The sequence below is a fragment of the Ixodes scapularis genome, unplaced genomic scaffold, assembly GCF_016920785.2.
Source record: "Ixodes scapularis isolate PalLabHiFi unplaced genomic scaffold, ASM1692078v2 PGA_scaffold1__304_contigs__length_218370807, whole genome shotgun sequence".
Classification (NCBI taxonomy): domain Eukaryota; kingdom Metazoa; phylum Arthropoda; class Arachnida; order Ixodida; family Ixodidae; genus Ixodes; species Ixodes scapularis.
Genome location: NW_024609846.1, coordinates 78,948,402 through 78,972,464, shown reverse-complemented (window position 1 = coordinate 78,972,464; position 24,063 = coordinate 78,948,402). Strand labels below are relative to the sequence as shown.

The 24,063-nt window shown below is 48.6% G+C and overlaps 3 protein-coding genes across 3 annotated transcripts in view; 1 reads left to right on the top strand and 2 right to left on the bottom strand.

Moving 5' to 3' along the window:
* The window catches only part of LOC8036955 (MDS1 and EVI1 complex locus protein EVI1-A), a 100,887-nt gene that overhangs the window by 21,129 nt on the left and 55,695 nt on the right, over positions 1-24,063 (bottom strand).
* On the top strand, positions 613-7,606 carry LOC115325629. Its single transcript, XM_040207709.3, has 3 exons — positions 613-1,074; positions 1,409-1,527; positions 1,951-7,606. The coding sequence occupies exons 1-3, from the start codon at positions 749-751 to the stop codon at positions 3,069-3,071; spliced, it is 1,566 nt and encodes a 521-aa protein (XP_040063643.1). The 5' UTR covers positions 613-748; the 3' UTR covers positions 3,072-7,606.
* On the bottom strand, positions 7,602-12,222 carry LOC121836090. The gene is made up of 4 exons (XM_042290797.1): positions 11,952-12,222; positions 11,767-11,886; positions 10,364-11,134; positions 7,602-9,877 (listed from the first exon to the last, which is right to left on the bottom strand). Exons 1-4 carry the CDS (start codon positions 12,157-12,159, stop codon positions 8,811-8,813), a joined length of 2,166 nt encoding a protein of 721 aa, XP_042146731.1. The 5' UTR covers positions 12,160-12,222; the 3' UTR covers positions 7,602-8,810.

Sequence of the window (24,063 nt, the reverse complement as noted above, 5' to 3'; positions counted from 1 at the left end):
CGCGAGTGGACGGGCCACCGGGGAGACGCGGCCCGCCGGTGCCACCACGAGGGCGTCCGAGACTTCCGATCGACGTCCTCGCGGCGGACGGACGCGCGGCCGTCGCGTGTGAGACGCGCTCGTCGTCGTCGCCGCGGCCCCGACGGCGTCCAGGGGCGGGCCCCGCCCGTCGGTAGCCGCTGCTGCCGCGCGAACGGGAGCAATTAGCATGGGCTTCACGTTCCGCGGCGGCCTCGAAAGGGAACACTCGGGGGCAGGGAGGGACGCCGGCAACTCTTCTTCGCCGCTGGCCCAGATCGCCGCCGGACGCCCAAGGCCTCGGCGGGGAGACGCCCCGGCGAGCCACGCCGCGCTCTGGCCGCCGCCGCCAGCCGCTGGACGGCTGCGGACACCGTCCACGGCAGTCTGTTGGCGACGGCCTTCTCTGTCGGCCCTGTTGGCGATAGTCCTCGTAACGGCGGTCGTGGAACCAGTGTGCGCGAGGGGTCTCGCTTCCACTCGAAGAAAAAGGTTGTGAGTTCGCTTTCCCGCGAAACACGGAGGAAGACAATCCACGTTTTGCGACATATGTGCTGCCACCTGTCGGAAAAAATTGGAAGCTTCCTAGAAAGCTGGGGAGCTGGGTTCGAGGCTTTTCCGGATGATCACACACAGACCCGGCAGGCGTGTTTCTCACGTTACGGCACGCTGGTTTTCTTCCCTCTGTTTGGTTTATTTCGTTCCGCGGCTATCTAACTAAACGGTAGCGATGACCGAAGACGAGAACATCCCGTTCTCGTTTCCTCCGGACGCTTGGGTCGAGAGGCCTCCGTCGTGTGTGAACTTCTCGCAAGACGAAGTGTGGCGGTACATGCAAGCCAAGCCTGACACCCTGCTTCAGGCCCATCGCGGTTGGGCTTTCAAGGAGGAAGGCTACGTACGCAATGTTCGGTGGAACCTGTCGGACGATTCTCGGACGTGCCTTGTCCGATGCGTGTGCCTGCCTTCCATGAAGAAGGCACCGTATACTGTCTCCGCGTGGTTTACGAGGGACACCGGCACCGTCAGAGGCGGCATCTGCAGTTGTGTTGCTGGGTGAGTAATACCCCGTTACGTTTCTGAATAATAATTTATGTCTATGTAGCCCCGCACCACGTGAGAGAGCACGAACGCTTCGGTTAAGTGCTCCAGTGCCCGCATAAAACGTGCGCCACAGCACTAAATAACGTTCGTACCGAACGTTTTATTGTGTGATCGATACAACTATTTCCACCCAGATTAGTTACTCGTTTTCGTAAACATCTACACACAGCTTGTAGAAGTCTCCTTGCTTTCACTTCTCGTGCACGCAGTTCGCACGCTAGCGCCCCGTTAGCATAGCAACCTATCTAGTCATAAGAGGTTCATTTTGTATTTTGTCGTTTTCTAGGAAAAGCGGGTGCTGCCAGCACATCGTAGCGCTACTTCTCTGTGCAGAGGAGAGCTGCAACACGACCACGGCAACCTCTTGCACCGACGTTCCCTGTTCTTGGATTGTTCCAGCTCAAGGTGTGTATGGAACAAATGCTTCCGTAAAATGTGTTGCACTTGCACATTATGTATGTTTGAGTACTACATCATTAATGGTGTATTATACGAAGATTGTTGCTCTCACTGTCTCATTCAAGATATACCTTTCTACGTCATAATTTTTAAGTCAACTCTGGCCATTTTTCAGTTAATAGAGAGCCAATTCTGGTTCAGATTGAGGGTCTCTGGTGGCTTCAGAGGCCTACAACTTCTCACATTCAGGTGTTATTTTGTATTTAATAACATGGAAGCCACAAAGAGCTGCGTTGACAAGGTGTTTGTCAGCACATCTTTGAAACCACATGGGACATGAATAATAAAAATGAGGGAAACTGGTACAATTATTAATCAGTAACGCCTCCCCCCCTCTCCTCCCAATCTCCTATTTCTCTTCCATTGCAGCCAAGAAGCCCGCAGCTCCTGCACCGCTTGCAGATATTACGTTCAGCAAGTTCCTGATCAACAAGCCGACTCATCAGAAGAAAAGCCGTTCGTATGACCCTTGTGAAGGAGTGCCTGGCCCGTCGCACGAGGACATCACGAAGTTCTATGGGAGGCTGGCTGAAATAAGACCAAATCTTCTTTGCCTGAGGTATGGCAACGTCATGCCAGTGAAAGAAGCGAGGCACACAGGAGCGATCCCTCAAATCGATGATGAACAGGATCTGTGGAGCCAGGAGGCCCGGAAGCTTGTACAGCACCACATGCAGACACTGCCACAACTGACTGCCGAAGAGAGGGCTGGCATTGTGACCTCAACGATCGGTCAAGCCTGCAACCAGAGGTGGCACAGTGAGCGACTTGGGAGGATAACGGCATCACAGTTTTCTGCTGTGATTAAGTGCAGAGAGCCTGACTACCTTGTGAAACGGATCATGTATCCTAGCCCAGAAGCAAAGAGTGAGGCACTGCATTATGGAAGGATGAAGGAGCCCGTTGCTGTTGCCGCCTACGTCGCGCTCATGAACTGCAGGGACGACCCAGTACAGGTGTATGAGACCGGGCTACACATACATCCGCGCTACAGCTTCCTCGGAGCGTCGCCCGACAGGATCATCGTCAAGAACGGCGAAGTAGGGCTTCTTGAGGTGAAGTGTCCCATCTCGAAGATTGGGTTAACACCCGAGGAGGCCTGCGGAGACGAGAAGTTCTGCTGCGAGTTGATCGATGGAACCGTGCAACTGAAGCACAAGCACGCGTTCTACTACCAGGTGCAAGGACAAATGATGGTGACTGGGCACAGGTGGTGCGATTTTGTTTTCTGGACGAACAACACCACTGACGCCAATTCGACGCACATTGAGACAATCACCCTAGACGAGGAGTTTGTCAGTAAGGAGCTGCTACCTGGCTTGCTGTATTTTGCCGAGCATGCTCTGTTCCCCGAGGTGATCACTAAACGCATCCAGCGACACAAGGACCTGGCTAGGGGAAAGTATGTCTCCTTCAAGAAGTTTCGTGAGGGAACCTACAGGGTGGAGGACGGTCCTGGCTTAAAGAAAACATTCAGAAAACTGAAGTGAAGTGGAGACTGAATGACCACAAATGCAAAACGGCCCTTGTGTGTGTCGGAATTGTCGTGAGAGCCACAGCACGAAGAGGGCGCCACAAGCCAGACGACAAAGAAGCCAGCGAGAGGGCTGAGTGCGAGAGTATGGGTCGGAGAACGCCAATACGACGGACGCACGGAGACTGATGTGCGGGCTCACTGCTCATGTAACGTATCGTTAACTCGAATTAAACGCTTCGTTTACGCCAACCTCGTCCCGACATGGTGGCAGCGGTGGGATGCTGTGGAAGACAAGTCAACTAGCTACAACAGCAACCGCTCCGGGGAGGCAAGGCACGGGAACGCTCGGAATCCGAAACTTTGCGTCGCTACGACAAGGTACGTCGACGGAACGCTCGGAATCCGAAACTTTGCATCGCCACGCCAAGGTACGTCTGCAACGACCACGCCGACCGGTAAGCGATGGCCACTGGGCAACAAGCTGCGCAACAACCAACGTCGCTAAATCCTTTCGTCGTTGAGTTGCCAGAAAAGTTGGATTTTCGACGTCCCGATGATTGGAAGCGTTGGTTCACCCGATGGGAGAGATACCGGGTCATTTCTGGGTTGAAAAAACAAGACGGGGAAACCCAAGTGAACACGTTAGTTTATGCTATGGGACGCGAAGCAGAAGATGTCCTGGCGTCGCTGAAAGTGACTGATGCCCAGAAACACGACTACGATGCAGTGACAACCGCCTTCGGCAGACACTTTGTCCCTCGGACGAATGTCATTTACGAACGTTCAAAGTTCAACAGGCGTGTGCAGGAAGCGCACGAAACGGTCGACGCCTTTGTGACAGATCTCTACAAGCTGGCAGAGGTATGTGCATACGGCGACTTAAAAGAAGAGCTAATTAGAGACCGACTCGTCGTGGGACTCGTCGACGTCAAGCTGATTGAGCAGCTTCAGCTCAACCCTGAACTAACGTTGGAGACGGCGATCTCCAAGGCTCGAAATTCGGAAACTGTGAAGCAGCAACTCAAGGAACTGCGACCACAAGCACAGCCGAACGCGATCGTAGACGAGCTTCACTTCTCCGCGCAGCGGGCCAAAAAGAAGAAGCAGCTACCAGTCCGCAACAAAGAACAGAACCAAGCTTGCAGATGGTGTGGTTCCCCGCGCCCACACTTGCGTGCCAAGTGTCCTGCTGCCGACAAGACATGCAATGGGTGTGGAAAAAAAGGACACTTCGTGTCAGTGTGCCTGTCCACAAAGAAGAAAACTCAAGACAGCCAGAGTCAGCGCCACGCCGCACTCGAAGAGGTTTACCTGGGTAAAGTAACAAGTCAACTCGGATCAGAACCATGGCGGATCACAGCTTGCGTCAACGGCTCGCCCGTAGAGTTCAAGGTGGACACGGGAGCTGACGTCACGGCCATCCCGTCCAGGGTCTACAACAAGTCACTCATGGGACCACTCAGCAGACCTACGAAGGCACTCCTGGGGCCCGGCCGAGCCAAGATTCCCACCGTGGGACAGTTCAAGGCGACCCTGAGGTGGAATGGACGATCGTGCCAGGAGCAGGTGTTCGTAGTGGACAACCTTCACGACGCGCTTCTTGGCCGTCCAGCAATCAAGTCTCTGCAAGTCCTGTGCAGCCTGTCTGTAGTCGAGGGATCAGAGGTAGACGAAGACGACACACACAGCAGACATCTTCAGTGACTACCCCAAGCTGACTGCGGGTCTTGGACTACTAAACACCGAGTACAAGGTAGCTCTGCTCCCCAACGTCAAACCGTATGCGGTAACGTACCCGAGGCGCGTCCCTCTTCCAAGTGTCAAGCAGGAGCTGGAGCGGATGGCGAGCCTCGGAGTCATCGCAAAGGTAGACCACGCAACTGAGTGGTGTGCACCGATGGTTGTGGCCAGAAAGAAAAACGGTGAACTACGCATCTGTGTCAATTACAGTGGCCTGAACAGCTGCATCCTGAGGGAATGAGTCTTAATGCCAACTGTCGACGAATGCCTTGGAAAACTGGCTGGAGCAACCTGGTTCAGCAGACTCGACGCCAGAGCGGGCTACTGGCAAGCCCCACTGGCAGCAGAATCACGGGAGTATACAACTTTCTTGACGCCATGTGGTAGATTTCAGTTCCTCCGACTACCATTCGGTATCTCCACTGCACCCGAGTTCTTCCAGCGTGAGATGCTAAGAGTACTCGAAGGTCTCGAAGGTCAAGCTTGCCTTCAAGACGACATCATCGTGTTTGGAAGAACGAGAGAAGAACGTGACTCACACTTGCATCAGGTACTCAAGCGCCTGCAAGATGTGGGCATAACTCTCAACAAGGACAAATGCGTTCTTCGCAAACAGTCTGCAGAATTCCTCGGACATGTCGTCTCGGCCAACGGGGTCAGTGCGGATTCAGTAAAGATCAAGGCTCTCGCTCAACTGACACCGCCAGGAGATGTATCGGAGGTCAGGTCGTTCCTGGGTATGGCAAACCACCTGGCTAAATTTCTCCCTGGACTCTCTCAACTCACGAAACCGCTTTGCGATTTGCTTTACCATGACGCTGATTGGTGCTGGGGAGAGCCTCAACAAAAAAGTTTCGACTCCGTCAAAGAAGCACTGACGACCACACCGGTACACTACGATCCTCGAAGTCATCTCACAGTCTCAGCGGATGCATCCTTGTACGGCCTTGGGGCTGTCCTCCTTCAGGAGATGTCCGGAAAACGACTCCCTGTTGCCTACGCATCACAGTCACTCACAGAAACTGAACAACGCTACGCCCAGATAGAAAAGGAGACGCTGGGAATCGCATGGGCATGCGAGCATTTCCGCCAGTACTTGCTCGGTCTGCAATTCCACATAGAGACCGACCATAAGCCGCTCATGCCTCTGTTGTCATCAAAGCGCATAGACGAGGAGAGTCCATGATTGCAGCGTCTGCGAATGAGACTGCTGGAATTTGACTACACAATCTCCCATATTCCCGCAAGGAGATCCATACAGCTGACATACTCTCACGGAAGCCGCAAGCAACAACGGACAGCAGCAGTCCAAGAAGTCTCGAAGTAGCTTTGACAGAATACGAGCTACTCAGCGTAGAACTCCTACCGGCCTCCACCAACATGCTGGAGAGGACCAAAGAAGAACAAAAGCGAGATCCAACTATCGTGACTGTTGGGAACTATTGTTCAACGACGTGGCCCAAGGGCGTGTCACTGCCACTACCAGTACAGAAATATGCCAGTGTGTCCCAAGAGCTAGTTGAAGAACTTCTCCTCAAGGGAAGTCGCATCGTCATCCCGCCAAGCATGCAGGACGAGGTGCTGGAAAGCCTGCACACGGGTCATCAGGGCATAGGTCGTTGCAGAGCTCGGGCCAATCAATCAGTTTGGTGGCCTGGCATCAGCAGGAGTGTTGAAGACTATGTTTCAAGATGTCCAGTGTGTCAGACACACCGAAAGCCTGGCGCAGAGCCCCTGCTACACACTCCACTCCCGAATCACCCATGGGAAGTTGTAGGCGCGGACCTCTTTAACGAAAGTGGCGAGAACTACCTTGTAGTGGTAGATTATTTCTCGAGGTTCTTTGAACTTGAGAAATTAAGAAAGACAACAACCCAAGACATCACACGGGAACTGAGCGAGATGTTTGCCCATTTTGGAGCACCCGTCATCATTCGATCAGACAATGGGCCCCAATTCGCTTCTGCCGAATTCGAAAGGTTTGCGAAGGAGTGGGGATCACGCCATGTAACAAGTAGCCCATATTATCCTCAGAGCAATGGGGCGGTGGAAAGGACCATACAGACGGCGAAGCAGCTGCTTAAAAAGTCGCCGAACATCCACAAGGCGCTGCTTGCTCATCGGGATACCCCTGCAACTGAAGGATACTCCCCTGCGGAACTCATGATGGGAAGAAAGATACGGACAAATGTTCCAGCTGTGTCCAAAGCGTTCCAGCCTCGGTGGAACAGCGAGCCCTTTCGGAAAAAGGATCGTGCATACAAAGCCAAGCTGAGTGCACATTACGATGCCCGTCATAGGGTCAAAGAACGAGACCATATACCTCCACATACAGCTGTGCAAATTCTGTCAGGAGCAGCCACAAGTGGGACAGTGCTGCAATCAACGCAGTCTCCTAGGTCATATGCGGTGAACACAGCCAATGGCATCACTCATTGCACGAGCAGACATCTGCAACCTTGGCAGCCTGGAATAACCGTCACGAGAGGTGGACGAAAATCAAGACCTCCAAGCCGCCTCAACCTGTAGGTGCTGGGAGTCTTCAAAGAAAGGGGGGTGTCGTGAGAGCCACAGCACGAAGAGGGTGCCACAAGCCAGATGACAAAGAAGCCAGCGAAAGGGCTGAGTGCGAGAGTCTGGGTCGGAGAACGCCAACACGACGGGCGCACGGAGACTTGACGTGCGGGCTCATGTAACCATGTAACGTATCGTTAACTCGAATTAAACGCTTTGTTTACGCCAACCTCGTCCCGACAGGAATCTGCCATGTCTTGATGAATACGCAATAAAAGAAAACCAGGTCTCGAAGCTAGCGCTCGTATTTTATTGAAATCAACAGCCCCTAATGTGCTGGCAAACAGGTATACAAGGTTAGTTGGAACAGGCTATCAAACATATTTACATTTCTTTCAACTGTTTATACAACAAAAAATCGCACGTGCCTGCTCAAAGCCAAGGTGTCCAAGTCTAGGGAACTTCCAACTCTGGCCATCAGTAACCTATTCCAACAAAGCACACATCTCCAGATAACTTCAGGCTTACATATAATCAACAATCATGTGTTAATGAGAAATATATTTGCAACAATGAGAGACCTGTAATAGTGAGCAAAATTTCGGAGAGGATAAAGCTGTTTGAGGTATGCCACGCGAGTCGGCTACTTCTACCAAGCACACAGATGCAAAGCGGTGAAGCTGTATGTGTGCGCAGAGCAGTGGTAGGAAGCTTGATGTGGCCAGACTGTCCGTTTATATTTAATTAGTTTGTATTTCGCCTCAGATATTTCTTTTTCTTTAATACAAGGGTCGGCCTACATTCAGAAATTATGTATGTTCTAGTAAATATGATTGCTAAAATCGGGAAAGTGCCACAAACAATAGGTCTAACGTGGTTGGACAGAGTGATGAAGTTATAATGTTACAGTGATTGCACAATGACTACTAACACAGGGTCTTTCAAGGAATGCTGAACCAAAATTCGGATTTCACAAAATAAGGCCGCAGAAGTGTTCACAGGACGCTACGAACGCCAAAACATCACTCGTACAGCAATATCTCGAACCGATGGCCGTGTTTTTGGACAAAAAGGGCAGGACTGAGCAAAGAATGCGACGTAGCCATTCTCTGGGAACGGTTGAGAACAAGAGAAAACGGACGTCCTTCTCTGCTCCTCGGTTCGGTTTACCTCCTCGAGGGGGCAAAGGGGAGGGGGAATGAGGATCTGAACATGACAGGCCTTGCCTGCCTTCGTCGTTCAATCGCTCCCTTCTTTCCTAAAAATACGGCCATCCGTTCGAAATATTGCGGTACGAGTGATGTTATGGGGGTTTGTAATGTCCCGCCTATTGCACCTGGCTTGTTTTACGAGATCCAAAATCTTGTTTCGCATCCATTTAACATGCATCATTCAGCGTGCATGCTAAATAAGTCGTGCAAGTGATTTGTTTTTTCGCAAAATTTTTCATTGCCTTAAAGTATTTACACAGGGAAGTTTACATGTTTTGACTGTGACACTAGTCATCCCTAGTCAGTGGCTCCCGGAAATTGCTTAAGAAACAACAAACTTGAAAGACCTGGTTAGCAATGCCGATCATTGTGATGGGGAACGGACGATCCAAAATGTGAAACTGTTTTACCCTCCCAATCACACGCTCAACAATTACTCTGGCACTAGCCACCCGGCGGGAGTGCGCAACGTCCTCCTCTGGCATTTGCGGCTCTTGCGGCTTTCTGAAAGCAGGGATGTGCACCTGAACCCCTGCTGGTATGTTATTAAGCTTGAAACCCTTATCCACCATAATGGCGTCACCTGACTCCAATAGCCCTAACAACCCACTCTCCTCTACAATCAGCCTGTCTGAAACTGACCCTCCCCATAACTTGGAAACATATGAAACGTAGCCATCAGCGGTGCAGCCAATGACTGCCTTATAAGTATTAAAGTGCTTATAAGGTGAAAAAGTATGCCTCTGGGCAGCCAGGGAAGAGGGCCTCTGGATGCGCACCTCCGTTCCGTCGAGAACTATTCTTGTGTTTACGAAGTAGCGAAAGGCATGAGGCAGATACATCTGAATTTCGTGCAGAGATGGAAGCCGTGTCAGTGTACTCAACTCTCGCTGCAGGAAGTTTATCCAGGTTGTAAACAGCCTGCTCACCGTCGCTTCATGTACTCCAAAATTGCGGGCCATTTCCCTGCCAGCCATTCCCGTTCTCAGCCTAGTAAGTACCATGAAGAATTCCTCAATGAGCTCCAACTCCCGGGGGCGGCCTTTCATCCCGCTACTCTTTCGACTGCTCGACCAGTATTGCATCTGGGATGCCCGAGGTGCAAAAAAATCGTATGCTGCTTCAAATACAGCAAACTCGGGCAGCCCAGTGTAATAAATGCACTGCTTGGGGTCATGTCTGATGAAGTCAACCGATAGCCGCCGTGTCTCGTGGTGCTGTAGCTCCACTTGGAGGCGCATGTTGTCAGCTTCCAAACTCAAGATCCGCTGCTGCATCTGTGCAATCTTGAGTCTGCACCCGTCATGCGTCCCAGACATCACGGACTGACCAAGATTGTCCTCGTGCTCGATCTCTGCAAAATAGAAGTATGCATAAATGAATTCATAATTATACAGTTTTTGTCTCTATTTCTTATGCTGAATAATTATGTATGTGCTATTCCTGCAGATTTCTGAAATAAGCCCCTTGCACTCAAGCACAGAGGAATTTTGGCTCCAATTACTGGCCATTTTCTGCTTGCCAGCAATATTTTATTATACCCATCCAAATGTCGGAACGATAAATGCATGTAGATAAATAAAATAGTGAAGTAGTAGATTAAATAAAACTTGCGCACCATTTTGCTCAGCTTTACTCTAACTGCTTATGATGAAAGTTCTGAAAAGGTTGTCTACCTTGCGTAACAGCCCATTTGTATGCTGTTTAGACACCATAAAGCAGGTTCCTTCGTTCAAAACTACAAACCATGCAGGTATGTATATTAGCAGTTATGCCGAATGATTTAGCGACATGAACTGTGACAGCTGCCTGCTGCACAAGTAACAGCAAGCATGAGCACCTTCGATGGTTTGCTGGACACATGGAGTGCTTGTCTGGGCTCCATGCCCATTGTCCAGGAGGGGCGGACAATGTTCCGGGATGCTGGTCTCTCCTGTAAGGGGACCAACGACCAGGGATGCTCTTGCTTGTGCCACAAGTTGGATTGCTGCTCTGGAAGGCCCAGCTGCTGCTGCTGTCGAAGGCCCGGCTGTAGCTGAAGGTCGAGCCGCAGCTACGCAAGGTCTGGTTGCAGCCGCGGAAGGTCCGGCAGCAGCCGCAGAAGGTCTAGCTGCAGCTGCGGAAGGTCTGGCTGCAGCCGCAGAAGGTCTGACTGCAGCTGCAGACGGTCTAGCTGCAGCTGCGGAAGGTCTGGCTGCAGACGTGGAATGTATGGCTGCAGGCGCGGAATGTATGGCTGCAGGCGCGGAATGTCTGGCTGCAGACGCGGAATGTCCGGCAGCAGCCGCAGAAGGTCTAGCTGCAGCTGCGGAAGGTCTGGCTGCAGCCGCAGAAGGTCTGGCTGCAGCCGCAGAAGGTCGTGCTGCAGACGCGGAAGGTCTGGCTGCAGCCGCAGAAGGTCTGGCTGCAGCTGCGGAAGGTCCGGCTGCAGCTGGGGAAGGTCTGGCTGCAGCTGTGGAAAGTCCGGCTGCAGCTGTGGAAGGTCTGGCTGCAGCTGCGGAAGGTCGGGCTGCAGCTGGAGAAGAACCGGCTGCTGGCTGAGGTGCCCCATGTTGAGTGCTTGCAGGAACTGGAGCGGTTATTTGGGCCACAATCCTTTTTTTGACAGCAGCTGCAGGGTCACAATCGCAACACACAATATTGGTGCTGCATAACCAATGCATACTATTATTGAAACCTGCAAAATGTAAATCTCGGGGTAGTAGATGCCAAACAAGCGTAGGGCATCTGGCACGTCTCAGCGTTGGACGAGAATAATTTCCACTACTTGGAAATCTTATGACGTGCACTAAAAATCTCCACCTAGCTATGACCATTTATAAATCTGACGACTCTACACAGTGTCATAATTTTTCCTCTCTAATCATAACGCTTAGACATCATGCAATGAAAAGAGGGAAGGCAGTGGCAAACTGGTCTGCATGAGCTACTTCTCTAGTGCAGTGAAAAAAATGCATAGGAAACAAGAAACCTGGGGAAGCACCAGCAGGCTCATATACACACGCATCAACTGTATTACGCTCGAAACTTGACGGCGATCTGACATGGTCGTCGCGCAGCGTGGTGATAAGCTGAGCTCACGATGTATGCACTGCCGCCGGCGCGGACGCTGGCAGCTACCAACGCCGTCCCCATCAACAGCGGATGTTACGAAACCAGTACCCGTAGCCCGGTCAACAAGTCAAATCGTTCGAGCATGCTGAAGAGGCAGCACGAGATTACTAAACACGACGTAGTACGTACCCCCCGTCGACAAACGATGTTTCCACCGTTCGTAGCGGCCGAGGACCGACGGCCGGTTCTTCACGTAAGTGAATACAGTCGGCACGTAGTCAGGGTGGCTGTTGTCCAGTGATGGTTCCCCTGTTTTATAAAGTGGAAGTGTTACATTTCCGGTGCTTCTCGAAAGTACGATGAAGGTGACTTACCTGTTACGAAGTGATCCTCGCATATTCGCGACTCCTTACTTGGCTCCCAAGCCTTGTTTGGGTCTGACGGGAGCACTCGCTTCACTGCTCGGATCCAGGCCGCTCTTCGATGAGGGAACAGTTTCTTCGAAGGGAATCGAAAATAGCTTTTCTTGTCTCCTGGCCGGTGCCAACTCCGGCAGCCAAAGGCCACGCAGCTCGTCGGCATCCCGCGGAACGCGACAGCGAAATCGTAGCGTAGTCGCGTAGTCTTGCTATGGTCTCACGCTTCGCTAGCTTGTCGTCTCTCCCAACATACCCTCGAACCCGGGCGTCCGGCGCGCCGAGATACCGCGCATGCGCACTCCGTATTTTCGCAAAACGTGGATTGCGGCAAACAACGAAATTAATCACACAACTAAATCTGAAAAAAAAAAAAAAAAAAAGTACTACTGAATTATCTTGCCTTTCCCTGTGCCTTCTCCGTCTTCTGCGGAAAAGTAAACGTGCAGACACTTTTTTTTTTTTGATTCTTCTAACGAGTTTTTTTTTTTTTTTTTTTTTGTCGGTGTTTCGTGCCGTGTGTTTATATTTACGATCGTGGCATTTAAATTGTTAGTTTTAGTTTTGAAAACAATTATAAGTCTCTCGTTCCACGCAGCGCACTAACGCTCACGCGTTTCTGCGTGTCGTGGTCTTGCCTTTACACTTTTGACAAAGTCTGAGGTCACTTTTCTGCAGAAAAAGGAGACCGCCAATCACAGCGAACAATAGAAGAAACCCCAGGAAATGACGAAATTCAAACGACTAGACAAAAAAAAAAAAAAAAAAAGCGACGTACGCTGGGACACTAAGTGTAACGTTTTGCTCGCTAATTGTCCTCCTGCGCATCGTATATATTTCGGATCTAAATGTATTCAGAGTTTCGTTAGACTCCGGGATCCTTCTATTGTTTACCGTGACAGGTCTGTCTTCGTGTTCTGCCAGAAAGCGAATTACTCGCGGCACTTTCCGAAGTGTAGATTGCACAACGCGACGTTTTGAGGGGGGAGGGGGGGGGGGGGGGGGCGGCACGAACGCTTTGTTTTTGTGTGGGTCTGCGACCCTCGCACGCTGAGGCGCGGATTTGTAAACACTGCAGACATCAGTTCTTAGAACTTTGCTTCTACAACGTTTTCTATAGTATGAACTGGCGCGCGTATACAGAACATGAGCGAGCCATAGCAACACGTACTCCACCTGAAAGCTCTGGAAGCGAAAGTAGGAAAGTATTTGAATTCACTGTACTGCATTCAGCCCTAAGCTGATATTGCGGTGGAAGCTACGTGCATTTTGCGGAGCAGTCACACGCCAACTTTCGCCACCGGATCACGCTTCCGCCTATTCCCCGCGCGCAGAGGCGGGATCGGGTGATGAAAAAGAAGTAGGTATGATTATCATAATATTAGTAAGAGTAGTATAACCAGGGCACGGAGCTTGCTGTGATCTAGAAGCGAAAGTCAAGTTGCTCTGGACATTTCCCTATGCCCCCTTGATTTCCAGCTTGACGGTGGAAACACACTACTAAAATCACACTTCCTTCCTTATATAGAGCGCGCCGACTCCAAGTTAGCGAACTATACAATGACCGCTGATAGGTATACAATTGAAACCTAACCGCCGATCGCTTCGAGATATACATATATATCATAGCTCCGGATTATTTTCCGGCAAGCCCGTGGGACCTGGCGAACGCTCGCCGCTTCTGCGGCTAACGGCAGTTAACACCGACAGGTATTTTAATCGGCCTCTTTCTCTAAACCGCTATCGTGCCCTGGCATGGTTTGGAAGACTCCCCGAGGGGCCAGACGCATCGGTGGCCGGCACTGGCCAGTAGCTGCTCGGTTATCTACAATTGCGTCTTCTTCCAAGTTCCGCCTTTCCTTTTTGTATCAGGAGCAGTTTGTTCGGCCCCTTTAATTTCCTTTTAGATCGCCTCCCTTTCTTTTTCGGAGTCCAGCAGATGAGGACTCGGACATTTAGGTGTATGACGCTTTGGTGCGCACTTTTGGGTGCACGGACCTTTCTTTGCGCGGCCTTTTCAGTGCGTGGACATTTGGTGCACGCACTTTTGGGTGCATAGACATTTCGGTGCGCGGACTGTAAGGTGCCTGGACATTTCGGTGCACAAAGTTTCGGTGTACGTACTTTTCGGAGCATGGGCATTTCGTTGCACGGACTGTTCGGGGCATGGACATTTCGGTGCACGGACTTTTTGGTGTATGAACCATTCGGTGCATGAACATTTCGGTGCAGAAATTTCTTGGTGTACGTACCATTAAGTGTATGGACTTTTCTGTGTACGGATTTTTTGGTGGATGAACGTTTTGGACCCTTTGGGTGCAGAGACATATCGGTGGACGGATCTCTCGGCGCACATACGTTTTAAACAAATGAACATTTCTCGATTAGATAGATTTATGAACAAAAAGGTGCTAGTACACGTTATTATGCATAAATGTACAAAACCAGAACTTTTCACCCGTAATTTTAGTACTGGTCAAATAAATAACATCAATTTGAGCATTAAGTACCGTTAACATTATCTACTAAAGTATGACGGTCTCCACCTTCACCGAAAGACAACGCAACAAAGATTTAGACGACATTTGATGCGGAAGTTGAATTGCAAACGACGTTTCCGTCCTCTTTTCCTCAACCCAGTTGTGCGTGCGAATGCACATCCCGTGAAAACGCTTTCTGTCTTCTGGGAGTCAGCGGCAGTCAGCGCGCGCGACCTCAGAGAGCCAATCTCGCCATCGCAGGGCGTTGTCTTGTCCAGTCATTGTCAAGCGTCGCCTCGGAGCCGCCATCTCGGAACAACCTCGAGAGCATGTAGCGAAGCAGTCGTGTCTGCCCCGGGCGCCTTATCTGGGGATCCATTGCCCGCGGGGGGGACAAGCGAAGTCCCCGGAAGATGGAGCGGCTGGAGCAACGGACCCGCGGGCGTGACGACCTTGCGCAGCAGAGGCCGCGTCGACGACCTTCCCGGTGGCCGAGGAGGAGCCCCCGCTGGCGCGTTCGGAAAATGCTTGTGGAATATAACTTCAACGGGCCAGCTTAGGCGCTCTGATTGCCGTGTTTTATTTTGCCTGGTTTACGGGCTTGCTTACCAGATACGTGTACAAAAATCTCAGAGCCGGCTAACAGATGAATCACTGAGGCATGTTTATCTAAGCCTAGGGCATCTCCCACTGCCCCGTAAACCTGGAAAAGTGAATCAGAGTGCCGAAATTGATCTGCTGACTCAAGGCCTGTTCACACATACAGCGCAGCGCCGCATCGGCGCTGATGCTGTGCCGAGTTGTCGGTTGAGCAGCGATGCATCGGTGCTGTATCGCTGCTCATTACCGTGGAACAGAACGTCGGCAAGACGTCACGCGCACCACTGTGGAACCACATCGACGATAAGTTAAGTTTAAGTCAGAGCTCGATTCGGCTCTTCACTGTATGTGTGAATCGGCCTTTACTCCCCAAACTTTTGCGAACACGCGCCCCGCTGCAATGTATACTGTATATCGCTTCGTCGACGCGCGGTTCGTCGACGTATGGTTCGGCGGTGTACGTTTCGTGGACAAGTTGTCCGTGGAAAGACAACTCGCCAACGACAGCAGTATGACGCTTCACCACGGTACACCATATGTAGTCAGAGGGTCCCCAGCTATAGGCGCCGCTGGTGGCTGTCTTTTTGTTCACTTTCGGAGTTCACTCTATTCAACACAAGCGCTTAACGCCCACGCGCAAAATGCTGAGTCACGGTATCCGCACAAAAGTTTTCCAGCGCACACAGAGTGCGTTTAGAGTTTCATTGTCAAGTGCGCATGATGTTCCGCACAAGGGGGCTACTGCGCATACAGAAAAGGCATTTCTGAGACAAAGATGGCAGCCGAGCAGAAGGCGAGGAGTGGTCTATACAGGCTGCGCCGTTCCAATTACATGGAGAGCAACAAACCACGATTGCCATGGTAATGATCACCAATGCAGCATCGAGAACAGGCTTTCGCCTCGCGCGCGTGAGCCATTCGTCGAAGCGCGTTAAACGTTTTATCAGAAGATATTTTTTTTTAATTAGAGCGTTTTGATAGCGTTACTTGATAGCGATACGATGCATAGCGCAAAGGGCGCCGGTGGACTATAGGGTATCGTTATTGGGAGCTATCGGAACGATTCAATAAAACTTGCTGTCAAGTTCTAATATATCGCTTCGAAACCTCCGATAACGATGTATGCGATGCATACGCAAAGGCATCGTCGGAGTTGCGTGTATCGTTATCGGAGGTATCGGGACGATCTACTCGAACTCTCTATTGTCCCATGCCTTTGAGTATAGTCTTTCGTTGAACGACGTTTCACCTACGCGCGTACTATTATAACTGTTGTCCCCTTTTTGCCGAAACATTGATGGAGAGGAGAGAGACGAGAAGCGCGCGGGGGTGTCAGAGTGCCGAACTCTAACTAGAATTCGTGGGTAGATGCAAAGGCCTTTGTCTCTCTACCCACTGTATCTCTCCAACCAGAGCAAACACGAGCATCGTCTGCTACTCGCGCAGTGTTTGGAGTTCTAACATCAGACTCCGGTGTTCGAACGCCCGTTCCAACAGTGAGCCGAGTAACCTTCGCGTCTTCACCCACTCTCCTTTCAATCAGAGCTCAGCGCTCTGTCGACCCCGCATGCGCTCTCGTCATCTCGTCTCTCTCAGTTTCTCTCAGCATTGAAAATGTCCGGGCACGCCACGTTATTGCCACTTCCTAAACTTTGTTTTTATTTATTTCCCCGTTTAGAAAACGGGAGGCTACGAAACGCCACTGTTGTACGAACAAAGTGTGTACGCCACACTTACGCCCGTGTACTTTTTTCCGTCGCTTTTATCATTCCGTGAAACAATTTAAAGAAACCAAATATTTTCAAATTACTGTTTTTTTTCTCCAGAAAAGTGCAGCAGGTGTTGCGTTTTGCTTCAGAACGTGTAGGGTAAGGTCTTCGTTTTGTTCATTTCTTTTACTTATAGCCTCGCATCAGACAAGTAGTACCAACGAATCGGCGTATATATGTCCCCTGTTTGTTATTTTGTTTAAGAGGGAAAAAAGAGGAGGGAGTGGTAATTACTAAAAATATTGGTATTCCTAATGGAACAATATGCTCGCAAAAACTTCCATTAAAAATATAATAGGGCTTTAAATAAATAAAAAAAAAAAAGCTTTGCGGTTCGCGATGCGCGTTTTACATTGGATGTCGTGGTCAAAATATGCCCAGTTAAGTGGCACGATCAAAACGCCCAAACACCAAAAAACGATTTTTTTTAAGCTACATTGCTATTATTGGGTTTGGTTCGCATAAATCGTCCCGGAGATGGGTAAACATTAAACAAGGGAGTTTTGGAAAATCTTACTCCTCTACTTCCTGTGCAGTACGCGCTATTATCCGCGTCAATCTTCATATTTATGCGACATTGATAGAGCTATATTGAAAAGAAATGAAAGAGAGAGAGAGAGAGAGCCAGTGCGTCTACTTCCCCGCAGAACACATGAAAAGTCAGTTACTGGGATCGAAGAGAAAGGATCAGGCAATGGTGATGGAAGAGCGCGTAAAATATCTTGCAAAATTCATATCCCAGCACAGATGGTCTTCCAGTCGTTATTCGGGCCGTCATTGGCAAAACCCCATTTAAAGACAGAGAAAATAAATAGTGCACCCACTTTGGAGGCCTTCATCGTGCACGTTTAGCTTTGGTGGCTTCTGGCCTGCAATTTCCCACCGTAATTTCTTCTCTACATAAATGTTTGTCAAGGGCTTGCACCACTTTGCGCGGCGAAGGTTGGCTCCACTCCGAAGCAGCATATTGTGCATTGTCAACCAAATAATGATAAACGTCTTCGTAGGACGACCATTTTCGGTATGGAGCACTCGCTTTTGATAAGCTCTAGATAAAAACCTCATTCCTGTCTTCCGTGCTCTTTCGATGCCTATTTGCATTCATAATTTAAACAAGAAATCAACCGCAAACAAACGTCACTATTGTAAACAAAATTAAGCTACCACCGTGATATGTAACACGTGCCGCACTGTCCGCGCTGCAGCTTGAGAGAAGAGGGTTAAACAGAGTTACAGTTGATATTTTCGCAAGTATATCAGCGGGACGTGCTAGGATCGTCACCACAAATGGATCAACCACGGTATCGAAGAAAGCACTGGTCGGTACCCACATGGCGTTGGACCACGTTTATACGCAACACAACGTGCTCGGCACACCAACCCGCCAGTTGCCTTTTCTTTCTCCCGTAGAACTTTCTGCAGACCCGACAATGAAAAGTTTTAAATACTTTCCCGAACGACCGATGTCGACCCCTCCTATACTTCTCACCACAATCTTCTACTTAACCACCATCTAACCCACTTCCTCACTTCAAGAGTTAGTGACCAATCCGACCCTAGCGAGTGCACGATCGACTCTTCTCCACTTTCCGACTTTCCCTCCTCGCTAAAAACAACAGCATTCGTGAGAAAGTCTGCTCGATAACTCTTTGGTACAATCCAGTGTGATTAGTAACTCACACAGATGGCGCGGTAGCTACGAATCGGGTGGAGAATAAAGATCGATATGATCTAAATCGTTATTTAAACGATTTAAATCGGGATTTCGATGATTTAATATTTTAAATAAAGGCTTGATTTAATAATTTAAATCAAGCCTTTCCCGCAAAAAAAAATAATTAAAAAATTCCGAAAGTGTTTATTTATTCCATTTACTGGTCTATTTTTCAAGATTTCTATGTGGATTTATTTGCTATTTATACCAACGAATCAAGCGAGAAAGACTTAAAAAACAACAACTAAACACGAGCAAAAAAAAAAAAAAAAGTGAGCAAGTTTGAGCGTTGAGCTTGATTTGTACCTCCCAGTTCGTTTGTCAGCTACGTAACGTCCTATTGCAATAGAACCAGAATGCGATTGAAAGAAACGAAAACTACAAAAATATTCAATTCAGAGCTTGGTTTGTTTTTAATCTTTCTAGAAAATGTAATCTGTTTTTGTTCTAATATGGCGGGAATTGCAGGAATAAAAATGTTGTTAATTAAGCTGTACTTTACATTTGCAGTAGTTCTTGTTTCCGTATTGTTATCAGTGATCGGAACAATTTATCAATCGATCTGCCGCGCTCAAAAACACCCCTAGTGGCAAAAAAAAAAAAAAAAGCTATACGGGAGCTAGTGGGACCAACCAAACAGCGTCAAAAGCGTAAGTCACTGGGCCTTCCCGACACATGATTGGTCCAGCGATGATAAATCACGTACTACATAAACACGACGAACACCATGGCGGCTCGCTTTTTGACGCTGCCTGATTTGTCCCATCAGCTCGTAGCATCGGCTCCGTCTGAACTTAGGATGAAACGAAGTTTAAATTCTAGATTCAAATATTCCAATTAAATTAGTTTGATTCAAATCAAAGAAATGCAATTTATTTTATTAAAAAATCATCCATTTTTTTTTTATTCTGCCTACAGCCTCCTAGCCCCCAGAAATGACCATTTGCGTCCAATCAACGAGCGATTGGTAGCATCGGTTTGAAAGCGAGGCATGCAGTCTAAGAAATTTGCCGTGTCTATAGCTTTTCCGCAATGCAATTGAGAAAGCAAATCGCTGCAATCTAGGGACGGACCTCAGCGAATGATGAGCCTAAAAATATGTGCAAATCTTTAAAAAAAAAGAAAAAAAGAAAAAGAAACAGATTGCGCAGTCTTCGCATCAGGCATGAAGTTTCACGTGCCCACATTATGCCCGATATTTTTTTTTTATTTCTCTTTTAAATCTAAACATACTTTTAGCCCTACCATTCACCTTAGCCCCGCCATTCACCGAGCTCCTTTCGTGGGTTGCAGTGATTGATGCTCTGGATTATTAATACGTGAGAATTAGTGCCCACATGAGAGAAAAAAGTTTGACGGCGTCCATCTGCCGACAAAACAGTGAAAAGAGAAGCGCGCCGCGTAGAGGGGAGGAGAGTAGTGAAGGGCATAGGCGAGAGGGAGGCCACGTCACGAGGCGGAAGCCAATGCGCGCGCAGATGCCGGGGCCAGTTCGAACTTGCAGGCGTGCGGAGCGCGTATGCCTTGGTTCGTGGTACAAAAATTAAAAAGAGATCTATTGGTGGATCCTTACGGAATGCGTTAGCATGACCCTCGGGAAACGTTACAAACACGCCCCCTTTTGGGAACACAGACCCCGTAACGAAGCCAAAAAGACCCAGCCAAAAATAAAGGGAGCAAGAGAGAAAGCCGAAAGAGAAAGTCAACGCAGAAAAGTAAAGGGGTCGGCGTCAGCATTTCTCAAAGTTGGACGGGTGTGGCGCTTCCCAAAGGTCACGCTAATGCATTCCCTAAAAATCCGCCAATGAATCTTTTTTTTTTTTTTGAGTGTGCTGCCTTTAAAGGTTGTGAGAACAGCGAGTTTACAATGAACAGAGTAAGCTTAACGTATCTAGTGTACAAATGGAAGTATATTAGTCATTTGACAGTAACCGTACGCGATACTCAAGCAATCAAACAAACACAAACTGGACGGCATCTATACTGTGTTTCACATTATGATGTACCGCAGGAAATGCTACAAGTTCGAGCTCCTTGCTCTAAGCTCCAGGACACATCTCGGCGGCACAAGCTCTCGTGCATTAAGAGCAGCTCCCAACGCTATGAGCTCGCGCTTCTAGCCTTCTCTGCGGTACAACCTAACTTGTAGAGCCCTGTATATCCGCGTATTATCCGCGGATATCCGCGGTAAACTGGCTGATGCGGATAAAAATTCGACAGATTTTGGCGGATTGCGGATCGGATGTTAGGGGCTGCGGATGCGGATATCCGCGGATCCAGATCTAAATTTTTGTCCGGTGGCATTTAGTCCATCGACTGACCTTTCATCTACAGATCGTTTCGTCGATATACGACGTTTGATCGAAAGGCTTCCCGAGTTCGTTTCATCGAAAAACCTGAGTCGTTTCGTCTTACACAACCGTACTATTTTCGTAACAAACTTTTTGCGACTCGCCTGGATTACAAGGGGGAGGGGGACATGGTTTGGTTAAGCACGCCTTATAGTAAATCTCGCGCTAGCTTTTAGCGGCTTAGTGAAGAAATCCGTTGTCGAAAAAAAGTTGCAGGGGCATATGCCCACAAAACGTACAGCGTCGATGAATCGTGTGTCCATGAAATGTGTGTCAGTGCATCAGTTCGACGTACAGCGTTAGCGCGCTGTACATCCAACTGAAGTGTTGGGGTGTCGTATATATGACAAGGGGTGTAACGTCTACACCCCCATTTTTTTAGAGCGCAAGTCACAATGAAGTAAAAGGAACTTCCCCCTCTCCGCAGAGGGTGGTGTGGTCATGATACCAAAAACAAAAGTGCTCGACAGCGAGCGGACCCTGTGGCGCCACGGTTTGCAAGTTTCGGAATCAGCGGCGCACGCACATAGGCAGCCCGCAAATTTCCTGTTTCATTTTTGTATGCTTAGAGTTCTAGCCAAGAAAGTCTGGTAGTTCATAGTCGTCCGGTTACGAAGCCAGGGCGCCAGCAATGCCAGCGGCTGCCGCGCGCAACCTCCGTAGCCGCCCCCCCCCCCCCCCCCCCCAAAAAAAAAAAAAAAAGTTTTTTTTAATATATATATTTGGGTGCCTGCAGACCGCGATCTTTCTCGAACAACACGTCAGTCGATCCGATCAGGCCTTGGACTCTGACTTAGCGGCGCATCTGCCCGCTGGATGACACGAAACACCCGTGAGACTCGAGGCGGCCGCGTACGCTCGGTAACATCAAAGAAAGGATTTTGTTTTCCTACCACTGCTTCTCCTACTCTCTTTCCGAACTTTTTGATTTTTATTTTTTATGACCTTTTTTCTCAGGCGTTTAGACTTCAGGAGAGAGTTAAGGGGACACAGGTGAAAGTTTCCGATTGCACGTGCGGCGGGGAAGAACACGGTCGGCGTGATTTCCGCTGATTTTGCCAGTCTAAATGTAACCGTTACCTCTGGTGGTTAGTAAGAACATCGACATGGTTCCATATTTTGCGGATGCGGTTCAGATACGGATACAAAGTCTGCGGATGCGGATCGGATACGGATACTCAAACTGTTATCCGCGCAGGGCTCTAAGTTACATAAGGTGAAACGAAGTATAGGCTAGGTTGTATTTTTTTGGCGCTTACCTATCTTGATCATGAACTGACTGGCCCGAATTGCCACTTTATTGCACAACTTAGGTCTAATATGGACGTCACACCAAAGAGTTCGTTAGTGACAGAGTAGCTATTCTTCGGCGGTTCAACGCTGTCGAAAAAGAACCGTACAATTAGAAGTGAAGACTATAATTCTGGCACTTGTTTGGCGATCTTAGACTCAAAGATGACAGATGACAGCTTCAAACTAGCAGCACTGCAGCTTAACTTTGCCACTCGTTTTGGTGAATCAGGGCCAAGATATCCAGACACTTGCCTAGTAAGTTCAAGTTTGGCTTTACGTTGGCTTTTTTGGGCGTTTATAAAAACCTAGATTCTCAGGAAAAAAAATATTTTGGTCCAATGAACTGTGTTACCTGGGTTACCTGTGATTTTCAGCAAAAATTCGATTAACAAAACAAATCAGACAGTAGACATGACGCGTGGGTAGCGCTATTGCAATCTGACTGGATATTATTCAGACAACTTCATAAAAATAATTAAAAAATAGTATGACGATGCCAGCATCAATGACGAGACAATTAATTATACCTGTTTTTCCGTACTAGAATCGAGTATTAGAGAGGATTTTCTGAGTGTGTATTTCCCAATGCTCATTTTAGGTGTAACAGTAGGTAATGCTAAAATCTCCGAGGTATTCAATAATTAATGGTTTAGAACTTCGGATAGTATATTTAAAATCGAGTATTCGAGCATTATTTTTATACTTCCAAGCTTCATAACAACACAACGAGAAAAAAAAATTCACAGATACTGGAATTCCGCCTTTGATGTAGTTTTTACGGAGGCCACTGGCTTGGAGTGTGCGAGGCTGTGTCGAATGTCATCGTAGCAACCTGGTTTGAAAAGGCGGTTAATGAAGAAAAAAAATTGTAAACAAAACTAATACTCAAATAAAGCGATATCTGCAGTCAAATGATAAAATGGCAGCGGTTCGCTTGGCACGCAACAGCTTCGGACAATTGATACTTGTACTCATCAGCGCACCGCAATAGCGCGCAATTTTCTTGTAATATAATCATTGCATGGTCGTAATTATGCGCCCCTTGATATCAGTTTTCAATCACCATATGTTGCACTTTGTGTTGTGAATCTTTCCTGCATAAGATGCACAAAAACTTAGAGCGCGCAAGCCGCCGCCCGATTGAAAGAATCTAGCCGTATCCGCTCAAAGAGACGTTTCTATTCCGAATAGTGTCACGGTCGTGCAGAAAACCGAGTAAAATGTATCGATTGAGAATGTTAAATATTGGGAATATATCTTGAAACGTGCGATGCATGTTCGCAGATAAATTGCACGCTATCTCACGTTTGTCACATTAGACTGCACACGACAATTACTGAAAAACATTTGCTGCCTTCCAGCCCCTGCTTCGGGGTTAAAATGAATTATATTTAAAGCGACGGAAAGATTCACGAAGAAGAAAGTCAATATTTCATTTCGGCCAATGTTAATTTTTTCCTCACCGTCATAAACCCCATCATCATCTTTTTCTATATAACTAAAAAAGCAAAGATGAATATTGGGTTTCAGGTATACATACGTTCCACGTGCTCTCCTTATTCGTAGGAAAGAAATCTAAAGTGACTAAAGAGGCGATAACGAATGCACGTAAAGTATCATTTTGTTATTATTTTGCATTAACAATGTTTTGCTGTAGACGTCAACACGTGCTATGCACCTTTTTTAATGTTCACAAGTCCATAGCCCCGCGTGCGACCGGCACAGCTCAGCACGCGCGCGTTCGTAGCTCTGGAAAGCGAGCAATTCACGCGCATTCACGCGCATATATCCTTTTCTAAAATCGTCTTAAAAAACACGGGAGCGAGAGTAAGATTCTCCGTAACGCTTGATTTGTACAAGATC

Excerpts from the sequence above, each read along its gene's own strand:
- LOC115325629 (XM_040207709.3), top strand. The coding sequence starts at position 749 with ATGACCGAAGACGAGAACATCCCGTTCTCGTTTCCTCCGGACGCTTGG. Across the intron at positions 1,075-1,408 it reads ATCTGCAGTTGTGTTGCTGG|GAAAAGCGGGTGCTGCCAGC; the intron begins GTGAGTAATACC and ends GTCGTTTTCTAG. Across the intron at positions 1,528-1,950 it reads TTGGATTGTTCCAGCTCAAG|CCAAGAAGCCCGCAGCTCCT; the intron begins GTGTGTATGGAA and ends CTTCCATTGCAG.
- LOC121836090 (XM_042290797.1), bottom strand. The coding sequence starts at position 12,159 with ATGCCGACGAGCTGCGTGGCCTTTGGCTGCCGGAGTTGGCACCGGCCA. Across the intron at positions 11,887-11,951 it reads CGAGGATCACTTCGTAACAG|GGGAACCATCACTGGACAAC; the intron begins GTAAGTCACCTT and ends TTTATAAAACAG. Across the intron at positions 9,878-10,363 it reads TGTCCAGCAAACCATCGAAG|AGATCGAGCACGAGGACAAT; the intron begins GTGCTCATGCTT and ends TCTATTTTGCAG.